Here is a 23,551-nt window from a genome sequence, read left to right as displayed (position 1 = left end):
GAGGGGTTGAAGCCATAAAAAAAGTTAGAAACTGCAGAGAAGTATAAAGTTATTCAGCAAATATTCCTAGCCAAGAATGTGACTATCATAATCTGCAGAGAACTATAAGGTTAATCAGAAGAGATTCTCAGTAAAGAAAGTGACTATAACTTGACTGCATCATGCAAGATTCGTATGACAGCGCTCTGATCTTGCCGTCAGAACAGAACAAGTGGAAACAGCTAATGGCAACCAGACATTATCATTCATTCTCAAAATGTTCATGGTAGTTCCACCAGTGTTCTTTGACATCAATGGCTGCATTGATTGGTCAATAAACTCTTGACGCTTGCACCATTTTTCAGGTGCTTTTTTTTTCTTTTTTTCTTCTTCTTTCCTTCTTTTTAATATCTTTCACAGTATGGTGTGTGTTTATTGTGATCAGACGCTATTATCATTTTAATTCATGCTTATAAATCGTGCCTGTGATGTTCATGTTTCGTTGTTTGCCAGTGTTATTAATTTCATTCCAGATCAACAGATGTGTGTGTGTGTGTGTGTGTGTGTGTGTGTGTGTGTGTGTGAAGGAGAGGAATGCACACAGTAACACACACACTTGCGCATGCAATCTGAAACACGCACGGAAGAAACAGAAGTAAATCGACAGCAAGTTTGATTTGGGTTTATTATCATCATTTGGCATCAAAGAGACCAAAGTCAAGCAGGTGAAAGTGCAACACCTGACAAAGAGTCTGGTAATAAAGGATCCCTGACATGGTCGTTAGGTTGTTGTCATTTCACCTTTGAGTCGTCATGACACAATCATCATGACACATGCACTCAACTAGTACGTACAACAAACACTGATGCTCAACCAACAAGTACACACATGCACATGACACTCTGCTGAACAGCAACACATATTCAACCGGTACTCAACAAGTACACACATACACATGGGCAACACACTGATACTCACCAAGTACACACAAACACAGAGCATTCTACACAACACATTGATACTTAATTCGAGTGTACATACATATACACATGCAGAACGCTTCAATTGTATGATGCAACCGACACTCATCAAACATGTCCTTCCGATCACATACTCTACATAATTTCACACCTCAATAGTTAGTATCTCTGCATTTTGCACCGTTTCATATCATCAGCTTCTCCCTCATTGAAAAGTGAACAACACAGTCAAGCCCACCCAACCCTGCCTCACCCATTTCCCCCCAAAAACAACAACAAAATAAACAGCGAACCCCCGCCCCCCCCCCCCCCCCCAAAAAAAAACAACAACAACAACAACCTAACAACAACAAACAAACAAAAAGTTGTTTCCAGTCCTTTGACTAGTAGGTATATACAAGCTTGTGACAGTCACTTTGTCTTTCTTGCCTCCAAAAACATTCTCCAAAGTTTCAAAATAATGCTGTATCCACACCCGCTATGTACACAACCCGAACATTCATTCACAGACATGAAAAATGATACAAGAAATCTTTCAATTTTAAGGATATAAAGATGGGGGGAAATGGGAAAACAGGGCGGGGAAAACACTGGCAAGAAAGAAGTTTCTGCGACAAAGAAGTGGAGGTGGGGGGAGGAAAGGTTGTGGTTGGGGGGGCTATTTATGTCACTGCCTGATGCTTGGAACTGTTCCATTTTACGGGGTTTGGTTTACAGGTGGGCAATTCAGACTGCAGTTTTAAAGAACTCTCATTTCAGCAAAGATCTTATGTACAATGACTGATGATTCAGTACTTGTATGCTTACACACACACACACACATCATACACAAAGTTCTGTATGGAAGTGATTATCCTTTTGAAGAGAGGGTGGGGAGAGGATGATAAAAAGCAAATGAAAAAAAAAAGTCCTGACATGTTCACTTCAAACACACCTAGATCATTTCATCTAACATCCATACCACTATTTCTATCCGTTACACCCATGTATGTTGTGAATACTGACACCTGAAATATCTGTTCAGTCACCACATGAAGCAGGCCTTATTGTGATCCCTGGCCGAGACAAGAGGACATATGTAGCACAATAATTTATTTGTGTGTGTGTGTGTGTGTGTGTGTGTGTGAGAGTGTGTGTGAATGCTTTGTTCTGCAGTCATTTGTTTCATGAAACTCACTCCAATAAAAGGATCTAGTCGTGTGTAACCTAGTAACAGCAACTGAGTTCCCCTGGATAATATTAACCAAAAAACAACAACAAAAAATCGGAATGGCATGCATATCTGCAGTAAGCATCCCCAACAAATGTAATGAACGTCAATGTACAGTCGCTACTCCACAGGACAGCAGACCATGTCATTTCACAATTTACACACACACACACATATATATATATATATATATATATATATCTAAACGTCATCAGCATGACAAATCACAAACATTATTTGGTCAGTTACCTTTTCACCATTTCATCACACATCATCATCTTGTCAAGCATGTCACATCCACAGGATCTGTACATCTTTCAAGAACAGGATTGAAAACCATGACTGTCAGAGCATGAGACTTGGGAAATCCCTGCTGCCCCTGGCATCCCCTTCCCATCCCATGTGTTGCCCCCTCAATGAACTCAGACATCTGGCAAATACCATGGATGAATTTTTCTCATAATGTAAAATATCAACAAATGAAAAACAGTCAGACACATGATTATCTCTTTTGCACCACAGAAGAAACACAACAGAAAATACACACACACACACAAAGAAAGAGAAGAAAAGAAAAAAAAACTTTCTCAAATACAATAACATGTTTCATACCAGCTGAAATTGTAGAAAAAAACAAAAAAATGAATGAACAAAAACTTGAAAAGTTTACTCTTATTAAAAAAAAGAAAAGAAAAAAAAAGTGATCCAACAACTGATACCATACAAAAATGGGTTTCTCTCACTCTGTAAAAAAATAAACTGAAAAATACTACACAACAGCTGATGAATTTCTCCCATAATATCACAAAACTATAAACTGCTGAAATACCACACGATGGATGAACTTCATTCTCTACCACAAAATAAAAAGCACCAAAAGACTGATGAATCTGCTGTTGTAGGTTGATGTACTTTGATCATTTCACCACCCGTCCACACCCACCCTGCTTTCCCCAATCACAGGTGAGTATGGTGGCCATAAGAATAATGGTCAGCATACCAGCATGTGTGTGGTGGTGCTGTGGACAGCCAGCAGACCTGGGGTTTGATTCCTGATCAGCTCGCAGGGGACAATTCCCGCCTGTCAGTGGCAGCTGACGTGAAAGGACCTTATGGCAACACCAACACCAATCAAGTTCTGCTATTTCTCTTTCAGGGGCTAGATCGCTTTTGGGGACAATCCCATCGCAGACTATCCAAAAGCTCTCATGGCTGAGAGAGAGGGGATGTAACATGGGCATAACACTCTGCACTAAAATCAAATTCTAGCCCAGATAGTTGGGACAGCAGTTGCGCACATTTTTATCACTGAACCGAGACATGGAGCATCAGAGTCTTCACATACATAAATTTAGTCTTTCTGCCATTCTCATGAAGCCAGCTCATGAAGAAAAACTGGAACACAAAATGTTCCTTCAGCTCACAGAACACAGTACCCTGATGCCTTTCACACACCACATGTACATACTGACAGAAAAACAGACAGACAATGACAGAACAGCTGTAGATTTACTTTCCTTTACCCCCCAAAATTTCAATGTATAGCATTAAAATTTTACAAGGAAAAAAAAAAAAGAAAAAAAGAAAGAGAAACAAGTGATTGTAGTTAATTTAAGACCCACAGGTCATACCCACTGACCAGGTCTGCCCCCAAAGGCCATGCGAGAAAAACAGGACTGACTGCAATGGAGGCAGTCAGAAAGGCAGTCAGAAGTAGGCCATTTGAAATACAAGACAAAACAAGAGGCTCACATGTGATTCCTGCTGATTTCAAAACCAGAACAAAACCAGAAAGGTGGGAAGAAGAGGGGGAGGGATGGGGGGGGGTCATTACCAGTACTTACATGGATATATCGATCCAAATCACAAGTTCTTGTTCACAATTTGATAAGAGACTTTGTCAAACCTGGTAATGGATCATTTCCATCTAAAGCATCCCATATTGATTGGCACTTTATTGTTTAACCATGATAATGTATCTATCAAAGTTTCAAACTTTCCTGGTCTTCATTACAACTTTCAAGCTCCAACAAATTATAACAAAAACTACAAATACTTGTGCAATACCCCTCACAAAACCAGAATTTAAGCAATCTCGAAATTGGCATGACTGGAAAGAATGATTTTGTTTTTCCTAGGTTAAATCCAAATTTGGCAATGACAGACAAAGTATTTCTAGTCAAAATGAATTTAAGTTTACCATCGAAAAAAAACCCACACAAAAAACCAACCACTCTGTTTACACATGTGAGCCTAAAAACCAACCAGCCAGCCTTGGGGCTGTGGCCAACAAGCATCAATCACAGATACAGGTCAACAACAAACTGAAAGGTGTGTCACAGGTTCCATGTTATCAAAGGCCCAATGAACGATGTCACAGGTCATAGGTATCAAGGCATTTCAACTCAACAAGACTAAGACAGCAACATGAAGATGAATGTAGAAGATGGGAGTTAAAAAAAAAAAGAAAAAGAGAGAAAAACAAACAAATAGAACATGGATATATTTGCTGACTAGTGCTGATGCTGATGTGTGTGGGGAATTCACTGTACTGCAATCTACTTCATCCCATTCAACTCTGTGAAGAGCCAGTGGGGTGCTGCATACAATTGTTCACAAGCTAAAGTGGCTGGGGTCCAGCATGAGGGATGCAGAAAGGACAGCCCACGGTTGAGTTTGGTGGAGAAACATGGTTGATGGCCTGTGCTCCACAGGGAATGAAGGGCCTAACTAAGTATAGAACTGTTCACCTGATTGCACAGCATTATGGTGGTGTAATTTCGACATGTACCGAAACTTCACTGTTCATGGTTCATGGTGGAATGCTGAACACGCTTCACTTGCAACGTGCGGTGGAAAAGTGGGCATCAGGACACAACACACTGGTCCTGCTTTTCACCACGCACCAAGCTGTCTGCACACAACTATCTCTGACAATTTCTATACTGACCACTATTCTGTCTTCTTGAACCATTCTGGCATCTTTGGTCTTCCATGTTTGATTAAACAAAATTGCACAAAGTAAAAAATCACAACAAATAACAAAGCAGCAGGGTGGGGTCTATATCTCAGCCATTTGTTCAAATCAGTCAGTGAAGCCATTGTGAAACTTGCTACAAGTCCATTATATCAATACTCATTTCCTTTTATAAAGATTGACTGAGATTTTTATGTAAATGCATTCTTCTATATTTCTTTTTTTTTTCCCTCTGTAAATCTTTAAATCGCATTTCAGTCTAACAACATTCAAGCCCTCTGGTACAGGAAGTAGCCAATATGAAACCATTTAAGTACCACTGAAAATGTCAGATTTCAAAATTCAAAGTGTGACTCACATGAATTAATGATTCGGTCTGTTTAAAGACAATGCTTTCCATTGGGTAGTTCACCTGGTGTCATCAGTGTCAAACAAATTTCTGAATTTGAAGCAACTTCACTGTGACTGCGATATGATGATGGGATATCAGATCTAGACCTACCTATGGACTGACGGGGGTTAGGTACAAGTTTAAGTGATCTCAATAAAAAGGCTTTAGTTACCATGATGATGGTATCATTTCTACACACCCATACACATTTCAATGGCTATAATTATTTTATTTGCAAAGAAACAAGCATGTAACAGTGTAATGAACACTATTCTTCATAAAAATCCCGTTGTCAATGAAAACTGCAATCGAGGCATGAAGGAATGATTTTACAAAGTGATCAGGTTTACATTCACACAAAAAACTTTTACACTATCAATGATAAAGCAAAAAACAAACAAAGCACCAACTGTTGTCTGAAAAGACACCTTTACCTTTAATCTTCAGCACTGCAGAACATTCTTGGGTGGGAGAGGGGTAAATCTGTTTTATGGTCGTAGGTGACAAGGCATTAGAGCAAGCCACATTCAGGAAAACAGTGATGACAATTTCCATATGGACCTGAAAAAACGCCCCCATGGGACAATGTCCTTTCTGGTCTTTTCTTTCAATTAACAGAGAGCATGGACATATGTATGATGCACCACTCATTCCGTCATTCTTTTTTCTGCTCTTCTTCTTTCCTTCTATCCAACTGTACAAACCCCACTCTTCAAAGTGCCAAAGAACTGGGGGATTGGGGAACTCCTCTGGATGTTCCATCCCCCGATACATTCTGGTGAATTACCATGGCAATGAAAAAGCGGTAACGAGTGAGGGCAGAATGAACTGGGACTACTGAAACTGTCGTTCCTTTAACTTCACGTGTGATGTAGATCAGCTGATAATTCATTCCTTATGCACACACATACATTTTTGTACAATACTAGAAAATGCTTATCTCTTTCGTATATTCACAATTCTTAATCCTATGAAAAAAAAGGATGAATGTTTTCTTGCACACTTCTTACTTCTTAGTCACATAGCATACAGAATACACCATAATGTTCCATGCAGACTACACCATAATGTTCAAACAGTAATCTCTATGTCATATGGACTGTGACAGGACAAACACAAAGTTTATCCTTATCACATTTTCATCAAAAACCACAAAGAGAATCTTTCTTTTTGTTGTAAAGTGAAAACAAAACAAATCTGTTCACATCAAAAACACCACCTTTGTTGGTGCCTGTTGTTGTTTTTTTTTTTTCTAGCTGGAAAGACATTGGGTATGAATAATGAATGTGTGAAGTTTGCGTCTGAAACCTCTTGGTGGTGTGCTGTGCCTTAGCACTGACAAAAGCCCTGTCTAAGGGACAGCGACCAGTCCACAGTGCCCTGGCTGGGGTCTGTTCCCACTGGAGACAACAGAGAAGGACACGTCCAATCAGGCTGCCATGTTTCACAAGCTGTAACTTGTTGGATCCGTGGACCAACACTGGCTAGGAGGTGAGCGCTGTATCGTGCCATGTTCCAGAAGCTTTAACTTGTTGGGTCCATGGACCAACGCTGGCTAGGAGGAGAGTGCTGTCTGTCAATGATGATGATGCCATACAGATGCTGTCTTGGGAAGCAGCAGGTTGTGTTAGGCAGGTCATAATCTGCATCTGACACCTCTCTGCACTTGTCCTCGCACTGACTTAACTGTTCTCCCTTTTCTTTGTTCTGCACCATAAACACTCCTACTCGGGCTCTCACCACAAAAACATACAAACAAAATCCATCCATGTGTGAGGGAAATTGGACAATGGAAAATCAGAAGAACAGTGCTGACAGAAGCTGTGAATCTCCCCCAGGTCAGGACATTCCTTGGCTAGAACTCCAAAAGTGGTGGCGTGATGAATTTTTAGGGGGTAAAACTGCACTTTTTCAGTTTCCAAGGCTGTCTCACCCTCCTTATGTAGCAGGTCTGTGTCTTTACACACACCAGACCAGAGGTAAGTTATCTCCCCACAAGAACAGCAGTCCACAGATGCACCATGTCACCAGTGCCACACACACAGACCTGATGAAGACCACGTGGAGTCTGCACAATCCACAAAACGTGTCTTCACCGCCAGAAGAAGCAGCAGCCGTGACAGCCACTACCCCACACACCTGGGCTACTGCTGCTGCATACGCAGGTAAATGTCACTGTGGCTGGGGAGTGGGGGTGGAGGGGCGGGGGCCCTCACGGGGTAGAGGAGGCAGACATCAAGGTCGTTGTTGTGCTCAGCCAGCGAGGTGCGGTGGTAGTGCATCACCAGGTCCTTGAGGGTGGGGAAGATGAAGTATGGGTCAGCGAACCCGAACCCCGTCTCCTTGCGCAGGATGCGGCAGTGGCCCACCTGGCCCCGGAACCTGGAACATACAGCAGAGCGTCACTGACAGATTCTTAACGAAAACAAAAACTGCTAGCCACTACCCCACCAATTTTCCATGTAGGATGCCAACAGAGAAGACATCAGATACCCTTTTATATTTAGACCAGGATTTTGACTCCCTCTCTCTACTAGACCTTAAGAGTCATGTCTGAACCCAAGACAACAAAACCGTTCTGAAGAAAAATCCATTTTCATGATGGAACAAATGCACTTCCAGACAGGAAGAATAAAAGAAGTGTGATGCTACACTGCATCCAGAATTTCAAACACAGAGAGATCTGTTGGGTCAAAAATGTAATACAACAAACTACACTGCAATAATGGACCTGAGGCAAACAGAAGAGCACTCACACGATGGACAGGACGTGACAGGACTCCTCAGGTTTGGGTCGGATGAGGAAGGTGCCATCTGTGCGTGCCTCCAGCATGTCCACGGCCTTCTGCCGGGCGCAGTTGATGTACCAGTGAGCCTCCTCCATGTGGGGTGCCGAGTATTCATTCTCCGTCACGTAGAACGACTCAGCAGAGCTGTCATCACACAGACACCACATGTAATGATTATCAGTGACATGACAGAAAAACAATGTTGTCACATATAACCACTGTACAGAGCTGTCACCACATGTATTGACACCAGTGACATAATGGGATGATAAATTGAGTTCTGTGTATAGCATGCACTTAGTGCATGTAAAAGAACCAGTAGTAACAAAACAGGTTGTCCCTGTCAAAAGTCTATCAAGAAGAAAAAGAAAAGAAAAAGAATCACTGATACAGTGATAGTAAAACAAATGCACTAACAAACAAATGTACTTCACACAGAGAAATGTATAGTGACAAAGAGTAATGCAGCGCTAACCTGTCTTCTTTCCTCTCCAACACGTTGTCCAGAAAGTCGTGTGTCTTGCCATGGTCCAGCAGCCATTTCTTTAGCTGGTCTCGCTGCCGCAGCAGTCGCTTGATCTCTGGCTTCATGGCGTTCATCTCGGAGATGAGGGTTCGGTTCCGGTGGGCCTTGCGATTCAGGTCCACCTCCAGGGCGCTCTTGTTCTCCTGGATCTTCAGGTAGCGCGACTTGAGCAGCTCAAAGTTCTCGTGGAGTCTGCACATGCACCATAGAGAGGCACGTGGTCAATACTCATAACTTCTGGTAATATAAAAAAATTGCGTGTCCCTAATGCTTAGAAAACGGAAAGGATGCACCGCATGTTCATCCAACAGGTCCCTGAGATGTTCTAAATATGTATTATTTCATTTCATGATAAATGTGATATTTGTCTCTTTTAATTTTTTTTTTTTTAATGAGGCCACAGCATAATTCCTAATGCGGGTTGATTTTCTGCTCTAGAAATGACACAGGTCTGAAATATTAGCCTGCACTAGCTCTGTGTTAATAATTCAACACAAAATGAAAGAAAATAAATAAAACAAATAAATTTGTGAATACTCTGAAACATAATAAAAGTGAAAGATACACAGAAAGCTATTACTGAAACAAGAACATAAATGGGATTTGCTCAGCAAACCTATGCATACACTCCTCACATACGCATGCAGATGAACACACACACACAGAGATATGCAATGCACACGCAGCAATTTGCTGTCTCAAAGATACCAAGGTTCAACCCTCAACTGACAAATGTACTCACCCCCTTCCCAAAACAATGACATAATATCATATACATAATGTGCAACTCACAAACACATAAAACATCACTAGGCATGATTACGCCATCATGACCCGGAGGCTGATACAAAGAGGACAGGCCACACCTGGGGACAGCTAGAGCAACTGGCACAGGACCAGGACAGCTGGAGAACACTTGATGACAGCTTACGTCCCAGACAGGACAACAGGTGAAGGTGAGGTGAGGTGATACACAACGGCACAAGACCGATCACACATCACACACACATGACACATCTAACATCACTCAAAGTAAAAAGATATTAAAGTACATGACACACACACACAGAGTGCAGAAGCTTACTTGGTGAGTTCATGGGAAGAGGCCTCAGCCTGGGAGCGGCGGTGCAGGTCCATCTGCTCCTGGAAGACGGACAGCGTTTCCTTGAAGGCATCCAGGGCCTGGTGCTTCAGCTGCATCTCTGTGCTGAAGCGGGTGTGCTCCGCGTACAGGTGGTCGTACTCTGCACGTTTCTCCAGGTACTGCCGGTTCACGCTCACCAGGTTCTTGATCTCCTCAGACACGTCTTCTGTGTGTTCGTTGTCCTGATAAAACACAAAGACCTTGCAACATCGCTCGTTTTTGAGAATGTTTAACTATGAGTCCGTTTGCTGGTTATGACAATAATGTATATATATCATATACTGTATGCACCATAGTCACTGTTGGAGTCATTATTCGTGGTTCTGACTTCACTGTAGGTTAAATGTCCATGGTTTTTTCTTCCTGTCTCATGTTGAATGTTAATTGTACTGCATGTAAAGAACCATCTTAACAGGTGGGGTGGGGGGGTGGGGAGAAAGAAAACGTAATCACACTGATTCATAAACAATTTTCAGCTTCCAGTGAAAATGTAGTTTTTCCCTCCCTCATCTCTTTCATTCTTGCATTTGGTGGGCTCAGAGCCTGATACACTCTTGGTAGGCTCGCAAGGGCTGATAGGCTCTAGGTAGGCTCTGAGAGCCTAATAGACTTGGGAGGATCTCAAAGCTTGAAAATCTCTTGATAGGCTCTTAAAGCTTGATAGGCTCTTGGTAGGCTCTCAAGACCTCATAGGCTCTTGGAAGGATCTCAAGGCCTGATAATCTCTTGGTAAGCTCTGAAGGCCTTAAAGGTGTCTCAAGACATTATGTGGCAGAGGAAGAGAGGGGAGAGAGAGGGAGGTGTGAGGATGTTCAGACATTCTCTGGCAGAGAGAGAGAGGGAGGTGTATGTGTGTCTGAGAGAGAGGGAGGCATGAGGATGTTCAGACATTCTCTGGCAGAGAGAGAGGGAGGCAGTGAGGATGTTCAGACATTCTCTGGCAGAGAGAGAGGGAGGCATGAGGATGTTCAGACATTCTCTGGCAGAGAGAGAGGGAGGCATGAGGATGTTCAGACATTCTCTGGCAGAGAGAGAGGGAGGAGTTGGTAGATTGTCAGACATTCTCAGGCAGAGAGAGAGGGAGGCTATGAGGATGTTTCAGACCATTCTCTGGCAGAGAGAGAGGGAGGAGTGAGGATGTCAGACATTTCTCTGGCAGAGGAGAGAGGGAGCGTGAGGATGTAGACATTCTCTGGCAGGAGAGAGAGGAGACGGGAGGCCATTGAGGATGTTTCAGGACATTCACTGGCAGAGAGAGAGGGAGCATGAGGATGTTCAGACATTCTCTGGCAGAGAGAGAGGGAGGCATGAGGATGTTCAGACATTCTCTGGCCGAGAGAGAGAGGGAGGTGTATGTGTGTGTCCTGAGATGTGACATGGCAGAGGGAGAGAGAGAGGTGTGTCTGGATCAATGTGTGTGCTGAGGCATGCAGCGCTCTGCCCCTAGGCTGCCTGTTGGCACTAACCATGCCCATGGAGCGGCTGACAGGGTACATGAGTCGGGTGTCCAGGGTGCGGTTATACATGGCGAGGGAGGTGTTCTGGTAGTGCTGGATAAGGTCCACCACCGAGCTGAACTCCAGCGGCTCCACAAAGCCAAACTTGTTGTCCTTCTGCAGGATCTTGATCAGCTTGTTGCTGCCACCCTTCCTGCATCACACACACACACACACATATTAAATATAAACCACATGCAAGCACTGACTTGTTAAGTTTCAGCAACCATGACTGTTTCAAACAGGGAAGGTATAAAAATACATTGAAAGAACAAAAACCAAAGACTGCAGACGGCATCTTAAGTGTAAGGTTTGTAAGGCAACATCTGAATTTCTTCTGGAACCATCTAGAATGTTCATGCATCTCGAAGGTAAACACACTGTTTGGTTCGAGTACACATACTTTTTGTTAATCTTCCTTGTACTACCTCACGTGTAGAACAAAGCACGCATTTTCTCAGTCCAACAAAAAAAAAAAAAGGGCGTCAATTTCAAACATTGGGGAACAGAACCAAGGTGACAACTTACCGGAGGGTGAGAGTGTAGTCCCCTGGTGTGGTGGCGTCGCGCACCAGGAAGGTTCCGTCTGGCATGTCCTTGAGCTTCTCGTTGACCTCCTCCCTGGTGATCTCCCCCCAGTACCACTCCGCCTCCTTCAGCCGCTCCTCCGCCGACATGGGGGACGCTATGGCCTCCATGGGGCCGCGGGGAGGGCCTGTAACACACAGTGTCACTGCTGTTGACAACTGTAACAACGATACTACGTTCATGTAATGCTTTCAAGCCTCTCAACACAGGCTCTGCAAGACTGCATCCAGCACTACATGGCAAGCTTCCTACTTGGGACCCACAAGGGAGAGAGAAAAAAAAAAGAGGGCACTGCAACCTGGAGGTAGATATGAAGAGAACAGGCCACACCTTTAGTGACTGGCATAGGACTGGAGAAACTTGTTGGCAGCCTGATGTCCCAGGTGGGTCAACAGGTGTAGGTTCAACCTCTCAAAGTGCTCTACAATAACATGTCAGTAAGACACACAGCACACTGAGACTCACACAAACATGCCTGTAAGAAAAAGATGTGGATCCAGAGAACACAGGGTCTCACTGCTGTTAACTATGCTGGCAGTTCAGACTCGCACACTCCCTTCCACCCTCTCCGTCCCTCTTTCTGAGTGTGTGCCAAGTCTGATGTTCTTCTTGTGTCCATGTATTTTTTTTTCTCTCTCCCAGATATATTTCTTTTTCAATGCCTTAACATTTTATTGACCCATGGCTGGGTGTAAAAGCATGCTAACTGCTTATCTCATTTCCATGGTTACATGAAATTTTCTTTCCTTTTGTTCTATTTCTATTCTTTACCCCCTTGTCTTTCCTGACCTCCTTCCTTTTCTCTCTCCAGCATGTGTACAATAGCTCTGTTGTTCCTCAAGGGCTGTGAACTCAGATTTTTTTAATATTTTTTTTAATCACAATAAATCGACAGCAACTCATTTCACAGCAGGGAGGAGGAGGCAAAAAGTTGTTAATGATAATATGGTTCATCAACTGTCACATTCAAAATGAAGAACACAATATAAGCTTTAAGGTTGTAGTTGCTCTTTTCGTCTTTGCTTGTCTTGATAATTCATATGCACTGCTGAACAATTAAAGTTTATCAAAACCAGTTCACAGCAGGGAGAGAAAAAAAAAAGGGGAAAAACAGCTGTTGGTACTCACGTGGTGGTAAGACTGGATTGGGGGAAGGGATGGGAGGTATCTGCTCCCCCCAGTTTCCGTTCCTCAGCAGTTCCTCAATGATGTCAATGTGCAGCTTGGTGTTCTCAATGATCTCACTGCACAAACATGTACAATCAATGATAATGTCAATGTGCAGCCTGGTGTTTTGGACGATTGTGTGTGCACACATGAGCATGTGTGGGCATGATACTGACATGTAATGCAATGTCACAACCTTGCTCCTGTGTCAAGTGTACATCAGACTTGAAACACAGAACTAAAAATGTCATGGAGACAACAGCTGAACAGCCTCACACAAATGTGATGGCCATCATCTTCCACAGAAACATGAAAGGTCATAAATCTCAACAATGAAATGAAGCTTGTTCTTACATCTAGAATTACAAAACAAAAAGGAAAAAAGGGGAGGAGTAGAGGGGGGTCTGCTCCACAAAAGCCCCTTTTCAACAAAGAGATGAGTGTGGCCCAAAGCTGAGGTGGCAGGTTCTTTTTCACAAGCTTGCTCTCATGTCCTTTAAGAGGTCCGACGACAGTGATAAAACCAGGGCATTGCTTCCTGGTTGACGCCATTAATGTTGACGAACATTTGCCGGCAGCATGGGAGGAGGGCAACATGCTTAATGAATGTCAAGTGTGTGTTGGGGTGGGGTGGGGTCTGTGAAGAGAAGATCAGTGTTGGACAGGTACTGAGTGCAGTGGTGGCCTGATAGCAATGCCCCCGGCAAGGAAGTGCATGTCAATAGACAAATTCCAAATATGGAGGTGATTTTTCCTCCTCCTCTACTGGATCTTGAGTGGTGGGTCTCATCATCAGGACAAGATGAAAAACTGCAGCCCCGTATCCAGCAAGCATTTAGCACACATAAAAAGAACCCACATCCTGAAAATGTTGTCCCTGACAAAATGTAGGAAAATCCTCTCTGGTAGTAAAACAAATACACTTGCAGATAGAAACACAACAAATGTACTCAATAAAGAACAGACAAGATCTGTACAGAATCCAGAACAGACGAGATCTGTACTGAAATAAGAACACTTTCAGTGTCAAAGGAGTGTCTCTGTACTAAAATAAGAACACTTTCAGTTTCAAAGGGGTGTCAAAGTATGCAAGTCAGATCTATGCTACAGCACATCTGCTGGAGAGAGAGAGAAAAAAAAGAAGGGTGTAGACAGATGTCTGACCACTGCATAACCCAACATGCTGATCAAACCTTTAAAGCCTATCAAAGAAAAGGAAAAAAAAAGGAGCAAAATAAAACAAAGATCTGTATGGAATTAAAAACGATGCGATCCTACTAAATTACGGAAAGAGAAGATCTGTAACGTTACGGGTCAAGTAAAGAGGCTGATACAGATCAGGTCCTGCAGTCAAGAGAGAGAGAGGTCATCAGTCTGCTTCAGCAGACACTGAGGCAGCAGAAATGTCTTCACACTCTCAAGCAGTGGCAGACACAGTCTTCAAATAATTTTGACAGGCCTCTAGAGAGGAGGGGCGAGGAAGGTAGGAAAGGGAAGGAGAGGGGGAGGGGGAGAAGGGCTGTGGGGAAAGAGGGGAGGGAGGGCAAGAGGAGAGAGGGGGCTGTGGCTTGTGTTCTACAGGGAAAGACAGGAAGAGAGCACTTCATCATTTTTCCTTGACAGCCTGTCTGTTACACCCAGAGAGGCTGCTCTGTGTGTGTGTGTGTGTGTGTGTGTGTGCGCGTGTGTGTGTGGTGTGGTGTGGTATGTGTGTGCGTGTGTGTGCACATGCGCTCACTGTGTTGTTTGTATATTGTGTGGTGTGTGTGTGCACACATGTGTGTGCTGTGTGTGTGCACATGAGTTGTCTGTGTGAGTGTGTGTGTGTATGCATGCATGCATGCATGAATGTGTGTGTGTGAGCATGATAAAAATCATGTTGCTCATACTCCAGCTGACAACAAAAGGGCTTTTTCAGGGCTGATCTCCTTTCACTTCTTAAAACCAGTCAATGAACACAAAACAATGTTAAAAGGTTGATTAAAAACAAATGTGAATCAAGTATTTGTGACAAGGCCACAGCCACCCATGAAGTGGTGGTGTGCATGGGCATGCAAGCACATTACAGCCATAACAAAAAGGTTATATATCAAAAGTCACATCAAATAAAATTGATGTTTAGAGAGCTGGGGGAGAGGGAGAAGACAGAGACAGAGAATGAGAACAAATTTCAGTATGAGAAGTAGAATAAGGATAAGAATAAGAGGGAAGGACGCTTATTTTGTTACAGTTCTAGAGGGTTTTAGAGAGAGAGAGAGAGAGAGAGAGAGAGAGATATCAATAATTTTGTTTTATGTACCTGAGATATGCTCAAAGCGTAATTGTAATATTTTCCACTAATCAAACCAGACCAAGCTGTCATATATAGCCCAGAGGACCGCAAAGGGGCCATTTCAGGGCTGAATAATATTTTCCATAACACAGGCTTTGAACAAAGCCCAAAAAGTGGACAGACAATGCTACTGTCAAGGCACAACAGACTCCCCCTCCACACAAACACAGTGCAACCCCCCACCCCCCCAAAAAAAACCACCACCACAACACACATAAAGCTACACTCACATGATTCTCTCCCAGGGAGGTCGGAGGAGGATGTGACAGAAGACGTGTGACAGTTTGTCCACCCCATCCTTTGTGCCCGACTCATTCTGATAGCGCCACAGGCGACAGAAATGGGCCATGATGTAGGTCAGTGTCGACTTATGGGCACCAGGCATGTCCTCCACAAGGTCCGTCAGTGACTTGGACAAGTCTGACCGACTGGACACTTCTGAAACAATACCCATTAGCAGCTGATTACCTTTGTTTGTTTGTACCCAAACTGTGTTGTGTTGAGCTGTTCTGTGTTTGTATGTGTGGGTGTGCACACACAATTGCACACACGCGCATATGCTAGTGCATGTGCGTGTGTGTTGTGTTTGTGCATTTCCACGCTGGTGTGACTATGCACGCACGTTTGCTGAGCATAGCCCCGTTTTGTTCTCATTTTCTTTCAATCCTTTCCCTTCTACATAAGTTTCATCCATCATATCTTAATGTGTTTGCTTCCACGTTTGTTTGGTTATTTTATTTCATTTTATGTTTTCCATAAACCTGCATGCACCAACGTGCCCCCCCTTCTACTGCACTAAGGTTTGGGCTTGCCCCTCAAACTGCAACTTGTGTGACAAGTTCCTATGCACATGAAAGCAGCCACGGCAACAGGGGAAGTCTTCACCAGGTAGACAGTCATGTACAGGGGAAAAGAACTGCTGCACAGTGACAGGTTGCTATTACAGCACACATGAACTTTTAACTTGACATCTACTGAAGCAGGTGCATGACAATGAAATTAACTCAACACACTGATCAGACCTTGAGGCCCAGTGTAACAGACTGACAATGCATGCATGATAAGGATAAGAACAGAAATAAGATTCCCCCTCCCTCCCCAAAAAAAGACCCTGCCCCCGCCCTTCAGGGAAAAGGTTATGGCAGAAAAAGTGTGTGTGTGTGTGTGTGTGTGTGTGAGTACTCACTGGCAGCTTCAATGAACTGGTTGTACATGTCCACTGGGATGAGGGGGTTGGGCATCTCTCTCAGGTATTTCTTCAGCACACCTGCTATGCAGTGCACATCATAGGTTGACAGGTTCACCTTTTCTTGCTCACCTGAAAATAAAACAGAATATAACAGAATGGGAGGGCGGTGGTGGTCAAGGGGTACATACATCAAGGGTACAAAAATGAAACAGAAATCATATCATCAGTAATAACAATAATAAAAATAAAAGTATATATATTATGTTGAATCTTGTGCAGGGACAAATTTCAACATTTGTGCAATGAGACCAGTGAAGCACGAGTTTGAGGTGCAGATGCTGCTCTTTGTGCACACATCAATAATGTCTGATTTTGCTGATAAAAAGTACTGCAATCCCAAGAAGAAAAAGTTCAAATGCAGAGAGCAGTAACCGACATCCTGATCTCAGTGAGGTGACAGCCCTTCCCAGACAAGTGTACTTTTCAGCAGCTATTAAGGGATGTTCCAAAAGTGCACAAAATGACAATCCAGCTGTTTCTTTACTCTGTGTGTGTGTGTGTGTGTGTGTGTGTGTGTGTGTGTGTGTGTGTGTGTGTGTATGAGAGTGTGTGTGTGTGTGTGCGTGAGTGTGTGTGTGTGTGTGTGTGTGTGTAAGGACAGTAACCCCAGCAGCCATGGAATTCTTGGCAACGGCAGGAAATTCCCACTTCTTTTATCTGTGTTGTGTAGGCACTTAACATTCTGTAACAAAACATCTGGTGCATCCGTCATCACCAACACTCACCCATGTTGAATGCCTCTTTTATCTCATTGATTTCTTCTGTTTTGGCCGATATCCTGTAGATGCTGATGGCTTCAGATTCTGTAAACCACAGATAAGGTTGGGGATAAAGATAAGTGCATCAGAAAATAGTAGCTACATAGATCAGAAAATAATGTCTTGAAAGGTAAAGAAAATAATGTCTCAAGAACAGTATAATCTTATCAAACACTACTATTCATACATTTCAATTACATGCAAATACCACAAAGCTTTTTGCCCACTGGATTAAAACAGCAGCAAAGAATATGCAGTCTGTCTCTCTTTTCACTAAGAGCAGATGATGCCGATTTACTAAAACACTGTATCAGTAAGATAACAAAAAGTTAGCAAAACACAGGCACACTATGGACAAGACTCATTCACATGAAAGTAACATGTTCACACACAGGTACATGATGAACAAGACTCATTCACATAACATGTTCACACACTGCACAATGAAAAAGGCTCATTCACATGAAAGTAACATGTTCACACACAGGTACATGATGAACAAGACTCATTCACATAACACGTTCACACACTGCACAATGAAAAAGGCTCATTCACATGAAACTAACATGTTCACACACAGGTACATGATGAACAAGACTCATTCATGTAACACGTTCACACACTACACAATGGACAAGACTCAATTACATGAAAGTAACATCTTTATACATAGGTACATGATGAACAAGACTCATTCACATAACATATTCACACACTACACTATGGACAAGGCTCATTTACATAAAATGTTCACACATTGAATTATGGATGGACAAGACTCGTTCACAGAATATGTTCATGAACAGGCACACTATGGAAAAGACTAATTTACGAAAAGGGAACATTTTCACTGTGAACAAGACTCATTCACATGAAGGTTACAGGTTCACACACAGGTTCAGGATGAACAAAAAGGCTCACTATGTTCTCGGCACCACTGTTCAATCTCCTGCACACACTTGATAACTGCCCATGGTGCCTCCATGCGTGATTTCTCCACCTCCTCCGACAACTCCGAGCCAAATACTGCATCTGGATACACACAGCACAAAAAGCTATTAAAAAAAAAAAATCCTGCCATCAGTGAATGAAATAAAGAAAACATACACATTAACCCCCTCACTGTTGCTGCTGAGTACGCTTATTAGTGAAGGGCTGAAGTAAAATTGAGGTTACAGGTCAGGATGTTGGCCACAATATAAAAAAAAAAAGAAAAAAAAAGGGACTCCCTCTATGAAATTGCTTACCTTTTATTCAGTAAAACAATGACAACACTTTAAAATAGACAAGTAGTAGTTCTAGCAATCCAAATTTGTGCCACTGTGATGATTTCATTTCATCATGATTCAGCTGTCAAAGAATTCAGTTAAATGAAGAAAAGCACACAATTCATCCAATCAAAACTACGAGGGGGATGGCTTGAGTGAAAGAAGAATGGAGAGGGGCACCAGGATGACTGAATGGGCAGTGAGAGAATGGGACATCAGGATGTGTGTGTGTGTGTGTGTGAGAGAGAGAGAGAGAGAGAGAGAGAGAGAGAGAGAGAGAGAGAGACTGATTGAGATTGATTGATGATTTATTGTCAAGAGCATTTACAGCCATTTTGACAAGGGGGGGGGGGGGATTACAAAAAAACTAATTAAGCAAATACCACAAAACACACACCGCAACAACTGTACGCAAGAAAAGGGTAGGGGAAAAGAACAACAAAAGAGCAAACAACATGCGGACCATCCATTGGTCATAATTCATTTGCTTATATAATAATTAGTGAATCCATTTATTCATTAGCATTAGGGGTCATCTGTATATAATTACATACCTTTTACTCGATTCTTTATACTGTCTGCCCATTTTCTAGTGCCTTCTGCCTACAGTAGGTAGTGCTACGGTAAGAAATTTTGACATAGCTGTTACAATCACTTCGTTCTCGTTTTTTAGCATGTGTTGCATGCGGGTCAAGTCATCAACAGGACTTGGGGGGGGAGAGAGAGAGAGAGAGAGAGAGAGAGACAGAGAGGGAGGGAGGGAGAGGGAGAGAGAGGGAGGGAGAGAGAGGGAGGGAGAGGGAGAGGGAGAGCAAGAGAAAGAGAGACAGCTCACTCTGCGTGAAGCTGGGTCGGCGGATGCGTTCCAACTTGGGCACGTTGCACTGGGTGGGCTGCTGGGCCGAGCAGAACTGGTGACAGCACAGGCCACACTCTGAAAGACATGCACGTCAACATGAGCATGAGATGCATGACCACAAGCCAGCAGTGTTCAAGACACTCTTTCAGTCCACACAGTCCCTCAACTTCCAGCCAAATATGTCATACCAACATCAATCTACCACAGTTCAAAAATGACACAGTGCTAATTCATTTCTAGTCCACAAAGGTAAAAGTAAAAATATAGAGTATTTATAAAGAGCAAACTCAAAATAGTAGTAAGTAAGCACTTCCCAAGAAACAATACATAACAGTGCATAATGGCAAAGAACAGCACTCGAAGACAAGAAAAAAACAAAATGGAACACATATATCTATAATTATATGTCAAGACAATTATACTGACTATACGTACAAGTATGAAGCATCCACCACACACTAAAAAAACAAACAACCCACCCCCCCCCCCCCCCCCAAAACCCACTGCATAAAATATGCCTTATATACACACACATGCATACACATACTGAAGTCTTTCAACCAACATGGTCACTGAGTGGATATGCAAGTGTGCTTGATTGTGTGCATTCACTGAGCACTGTGGAAGCGAGAATGTGTTCTTTCTTTAGCAGTCTTTTCATTGTAAGTAATATTAGGGGAGAAAAAGGATGAATAACGCTTTGTCACGTTTGCGTGTACATGCATGAAGTGTGCGGCTGTGTAGTACAAGAAAAAACACACCAAAAAAAACAACCAAAACACCAATGGGAGATGGGAGTGGAGGGAAAAGCAAGACTGAGACAGTGAACAAGACAGAAAGAGAGATGAGACAGGCAGACACAGAAGTGTAAGGATTGGTAGAGCAGACTGATAATAAAATATAAACATCTCCACAATAGAAAAAGCTTGCTAATTACCACTGGAGTAGGATCAATCAAAGATTGATACAAACTGGACTTTGATCCAAACTGAGTATCTTAAACAAAAAAACACCATGATAATTGCAACTAGAATAGGATTAATCAAAGGTAGATACCAACTGGACTTTGATCCAAATGTTCCTACATTTTTTGAAGTAACAGGTAACTGCTGATCAAAATGTTTTCAAAGGGAAATGGGGTGTTTGATAGAAACTGGTCACTGAGTTTTGAACGTGTGAATATGATTGTGTGCAGATGTGTGTGTGTGTGTTGTGGTGTGTGTGCATGCGTGCGTGTGCATGTATATGCTTGTGCATGTGTGTGCAAATGTGTGCGTTGGAGTACAGGAATGAGGGACAAGCAGGGATTATTGACGCTGGAGGTACGAACCCCTGCACTGCAACCCCTGGTGCACCAGCCCGTACAGCAGTTTGTCACACAGGTGACACCGCTGCAGGGTGGAGAAGTTGTACTCAGCAAACCGGTGCTCCAGGTCCCCAGCTGCTGCTGAAACACACACACACACACCACTTCATTTCATTCAATGGTACATGTGCATTACAGACAAGACATTTCTCACTAAAAACTACATGAATACAACTGCTGCTTTTTTCAGTCCGTCAAAGTCCCCCGCCTACATCATTTGAAACAAATTTAAAAGCATTTCATCATAGATCTTTTCTTTTACTGATAAAGTAATTTCATGGAATATTTTCCATCTTATCTCAGCTATTTGAATATCCAAGACTTCATCAAGTGGAATACATATATATCTCTTTTCTTTCCTTTCCCCATCGTTCTGAAAGTAAAGCATAACATTCATAATACATGCATTAATGAACTGAACACACCTAAAACTGGTTATAAAAATAAAAAAAATATATATATATAATTTTTTTTTTTTTTTTTTAAAGCGGGGTGGGGGGGGGGGGGGGAGTTGAGGAAACAGAGAGGGAAGATGGAAATTTCTTATTTTTAATGTTTTATGCCAAAAAGATGTCTACTGTGGAATTGATGTTTTAAATCTGATTTTAAGGTGAGATGTTTAGTTACTTTACTGTATATATGTGAATTTTACTGTTTTAATCCGATGTTTTTCTCCTATATTTACTTACCTTTGCTGTGTTGTTTTACAGCTGGGTATTTCTGTATTGACTTAATAATCATATCTAATTTTTTGCGCAAGTGAATACATGAAAAATGTGTGCATGGAGACCCATACAGGTCTAAATTAAATGAATGTTTCATGTTTGTACTGTGAGCATGAGCGACAGACCACATGCCACATGCGACTTTCTCTTTGGAGATAATAAAACTGACCTGACAAGCAGTCTGCATCAAAAACTATAGTCTGCTTCTACAGTAATTCCCTGCTTGCATAGTGAACTACACCGGACTACTGAACATATTCAACAAAATACTTCAATTAACACATATATATATATATACTAGTATACTGCACACACACACTCAGTCAAAAGGAAGCACAAACTGCAAGAAGCAAGCGAGTGACAGCGAGAGAGAGAGAGAGAGACATATGGAAAGAGAAAGTTTCTTGATCATTTACTTTGGTCTAGATGAAGAAGTTGTTAAAAAGAAAAAGAAAAAAAAAAGGGTTCAGCATTATAAAAATATGGACTCTCCAAGTATGAGGCATTTCTTTCTTTCAAGTGATCCAAGGTGACATCATTATAAATCTCTGAATCAAATTGTATTTCAGAGGATGGTGAATTTCACTCCCAGACCATGACCCCTACAGCAGCATTGACCACGTCACATCCATCGATCCCTTAGCATTTGGGAAGTGAGGTGAGGACTCGGAACTGTGACATCAGCCCCAAACCAGCTGACCTTCCCAGCAACAGAGGGCGAAGGAAGGGAGAGGGGGGACTGACCGGCCCCTCACCTGTCTGTCTGGCTGGCCTCAGTGCACCATGCCCTGTGTGTGTGACAAGCAGCTCTCTCCCCAAGTGGCCTGCCTGCCTGGCTGCCAGGGTGACTGGACCCATCAGCAAAGACATCACCCACTGGGGGGTGGGAGCTCTCAATCAATAACCCACCACTTCTCTCCCTCTTTCCCCCCCTGCCTCCCTTCCTCTCCCTTGCCCATCGATCAATAGCCAGCCCTCCCCTGTTCCAGGCAGACAAGACACCTGCAGACATGACTCACTTGCACTTTTTGCTCCTCTTCAGCCAGACTCTGCCTCCACCTCTCTCTCTCTCTCTCCCCTTCCTTTCCCTATCCTCATTCCTCAGTACAGATATAGACATGTACATGTAGTGATGGCTATATGTATCTGTAGCACCAGCGGCTCACACACCCTGCTGATTCTTCCAGGTTTATGTCTGGCTGTCTGGTATGATGTTCTAGTGATGGTGGTGGCTGTCATTCCTTCATAACATCACCATTATCGACCCTGCACTCATTTCCTCAGTCAGACATGATCAATGGCACTGATTCCCACGGAACTTGAGCCACCTGCTGCTGTCCATTCACTCTTCAGTTCTACTGTGCTGAGAGATTCCCCAGCCATTCACCCCACACTGATGCTGATGTCAGCAACAGTCTTTATTAACATTGTATAAGATGCACAGCGTTCTTTTTTTCTAAATAAAAAAAAGAAGAAGAAATAATATCACTTACATGAATCGCATTTATGTGAATGATGCACATGAAAGAATAAAGGAAAGAACCATATTCTGGTTCAGCCCTCCACGAAAATACTACATAGAACTGATCTGATGTCTGAAATATACCAAGCCATGACCATGCCCAACCTTCACAAGATACAAAGTACACTGGAGGAGGATTTGCATTCTGAAAAGAAGCTTTTTCTTTTTGGTTGTCACCATCAGCCCCCCAGCACTTCATGTTGCTCAGTCCACATTATCAGTTT

At 42.8% G+C, this 23,551-nt stretch overlaps 1 protein-coding gene across 2 annotated transcripts in view; it reads right to left on the bottom strand.

Annotated features, from left to right (window-relative positions):
• Positions 1–1,269: 1,269 nt before the first annotated feature.
• Positions 1,270–23,551, bottom strand: part of LOC143280171 (phosphatidylinositol 3-kinase regulatory subunit alpha-like) — a 182,659-nt gene continuing 160,377 nt past the window's right edge. Inside the window, exons 10-22 of one of the 2 annotated variants that reach the window (XM_076584764.1) lie at positions 21,045–21,161; positions 19,691–19,789; positions 18,509–18,619; positions 17,555–17,632; positions 16,767–16,898; positions 15,811–16,018; positions 13,210–13,325; positions 12,022–12,208; positions 11,464–11,647; positions 9,938–10,179; positions 8,803–9,045; positions 8,295–8,471; positions 1,270–7,920 (exon numbers count right to left, since the gene is read on the bottom strand). In XM_076584764.1, the coding sequence (XP_076440879.1) occupies positions 7,683–7,920; positions 8,295–8,471; positions 8,803–9,045; positions 9,938–10,179; positions 11,464–11,647; positions 12,022–12,208; positions 13,210–13,325; positions 15,811–16,018; positions 16,767–16,898; positions 17,555–17,632; positions 18,509–18,619; positions 19,691–19,789; positions 21,045–21,161 (2,132 nt within the window). In that variant the 3' untranslated portion in view covers positions 1,270–7,682. The remainder of the gene's footprint in view (positions 7,921–8,294; positions 8,472–8,802; positions 9,046–9,937; positions 10,180–11,463; positions 11,648–12,021; positions 12,209–13,209; positions 13,326–15,810; positions 16,019–16,766; positions 16,899–17,554; positions 17,633–18,508; positions 18,620–19,690; positions 19,790–21,044; positions 21,162–23,551) is intronic. The other variant, XM_076584765.1, reaches the window with a different exon arrangement.

This window comes from Babylonia areolata, chromosome 3, assembly GCF_041734735.1.
Source record: "Babylonia areolata isolate BAREFJ2019XMU chromosome 3, ASM4173473v1, whole genome shotgun sequence".
Classification (NCBI taxonomy): domain Eukaryota; kingdom Metazoa; phylum Mollusca; class Gastropoda; order Neogastropoda; family Buccinidae; genus Babylonia; species Babylonia areolata.
Note: the sequence above shows the minus strand (reverse complement) of the source record. Positions and strands in the feature narration are given on the sequence as shown.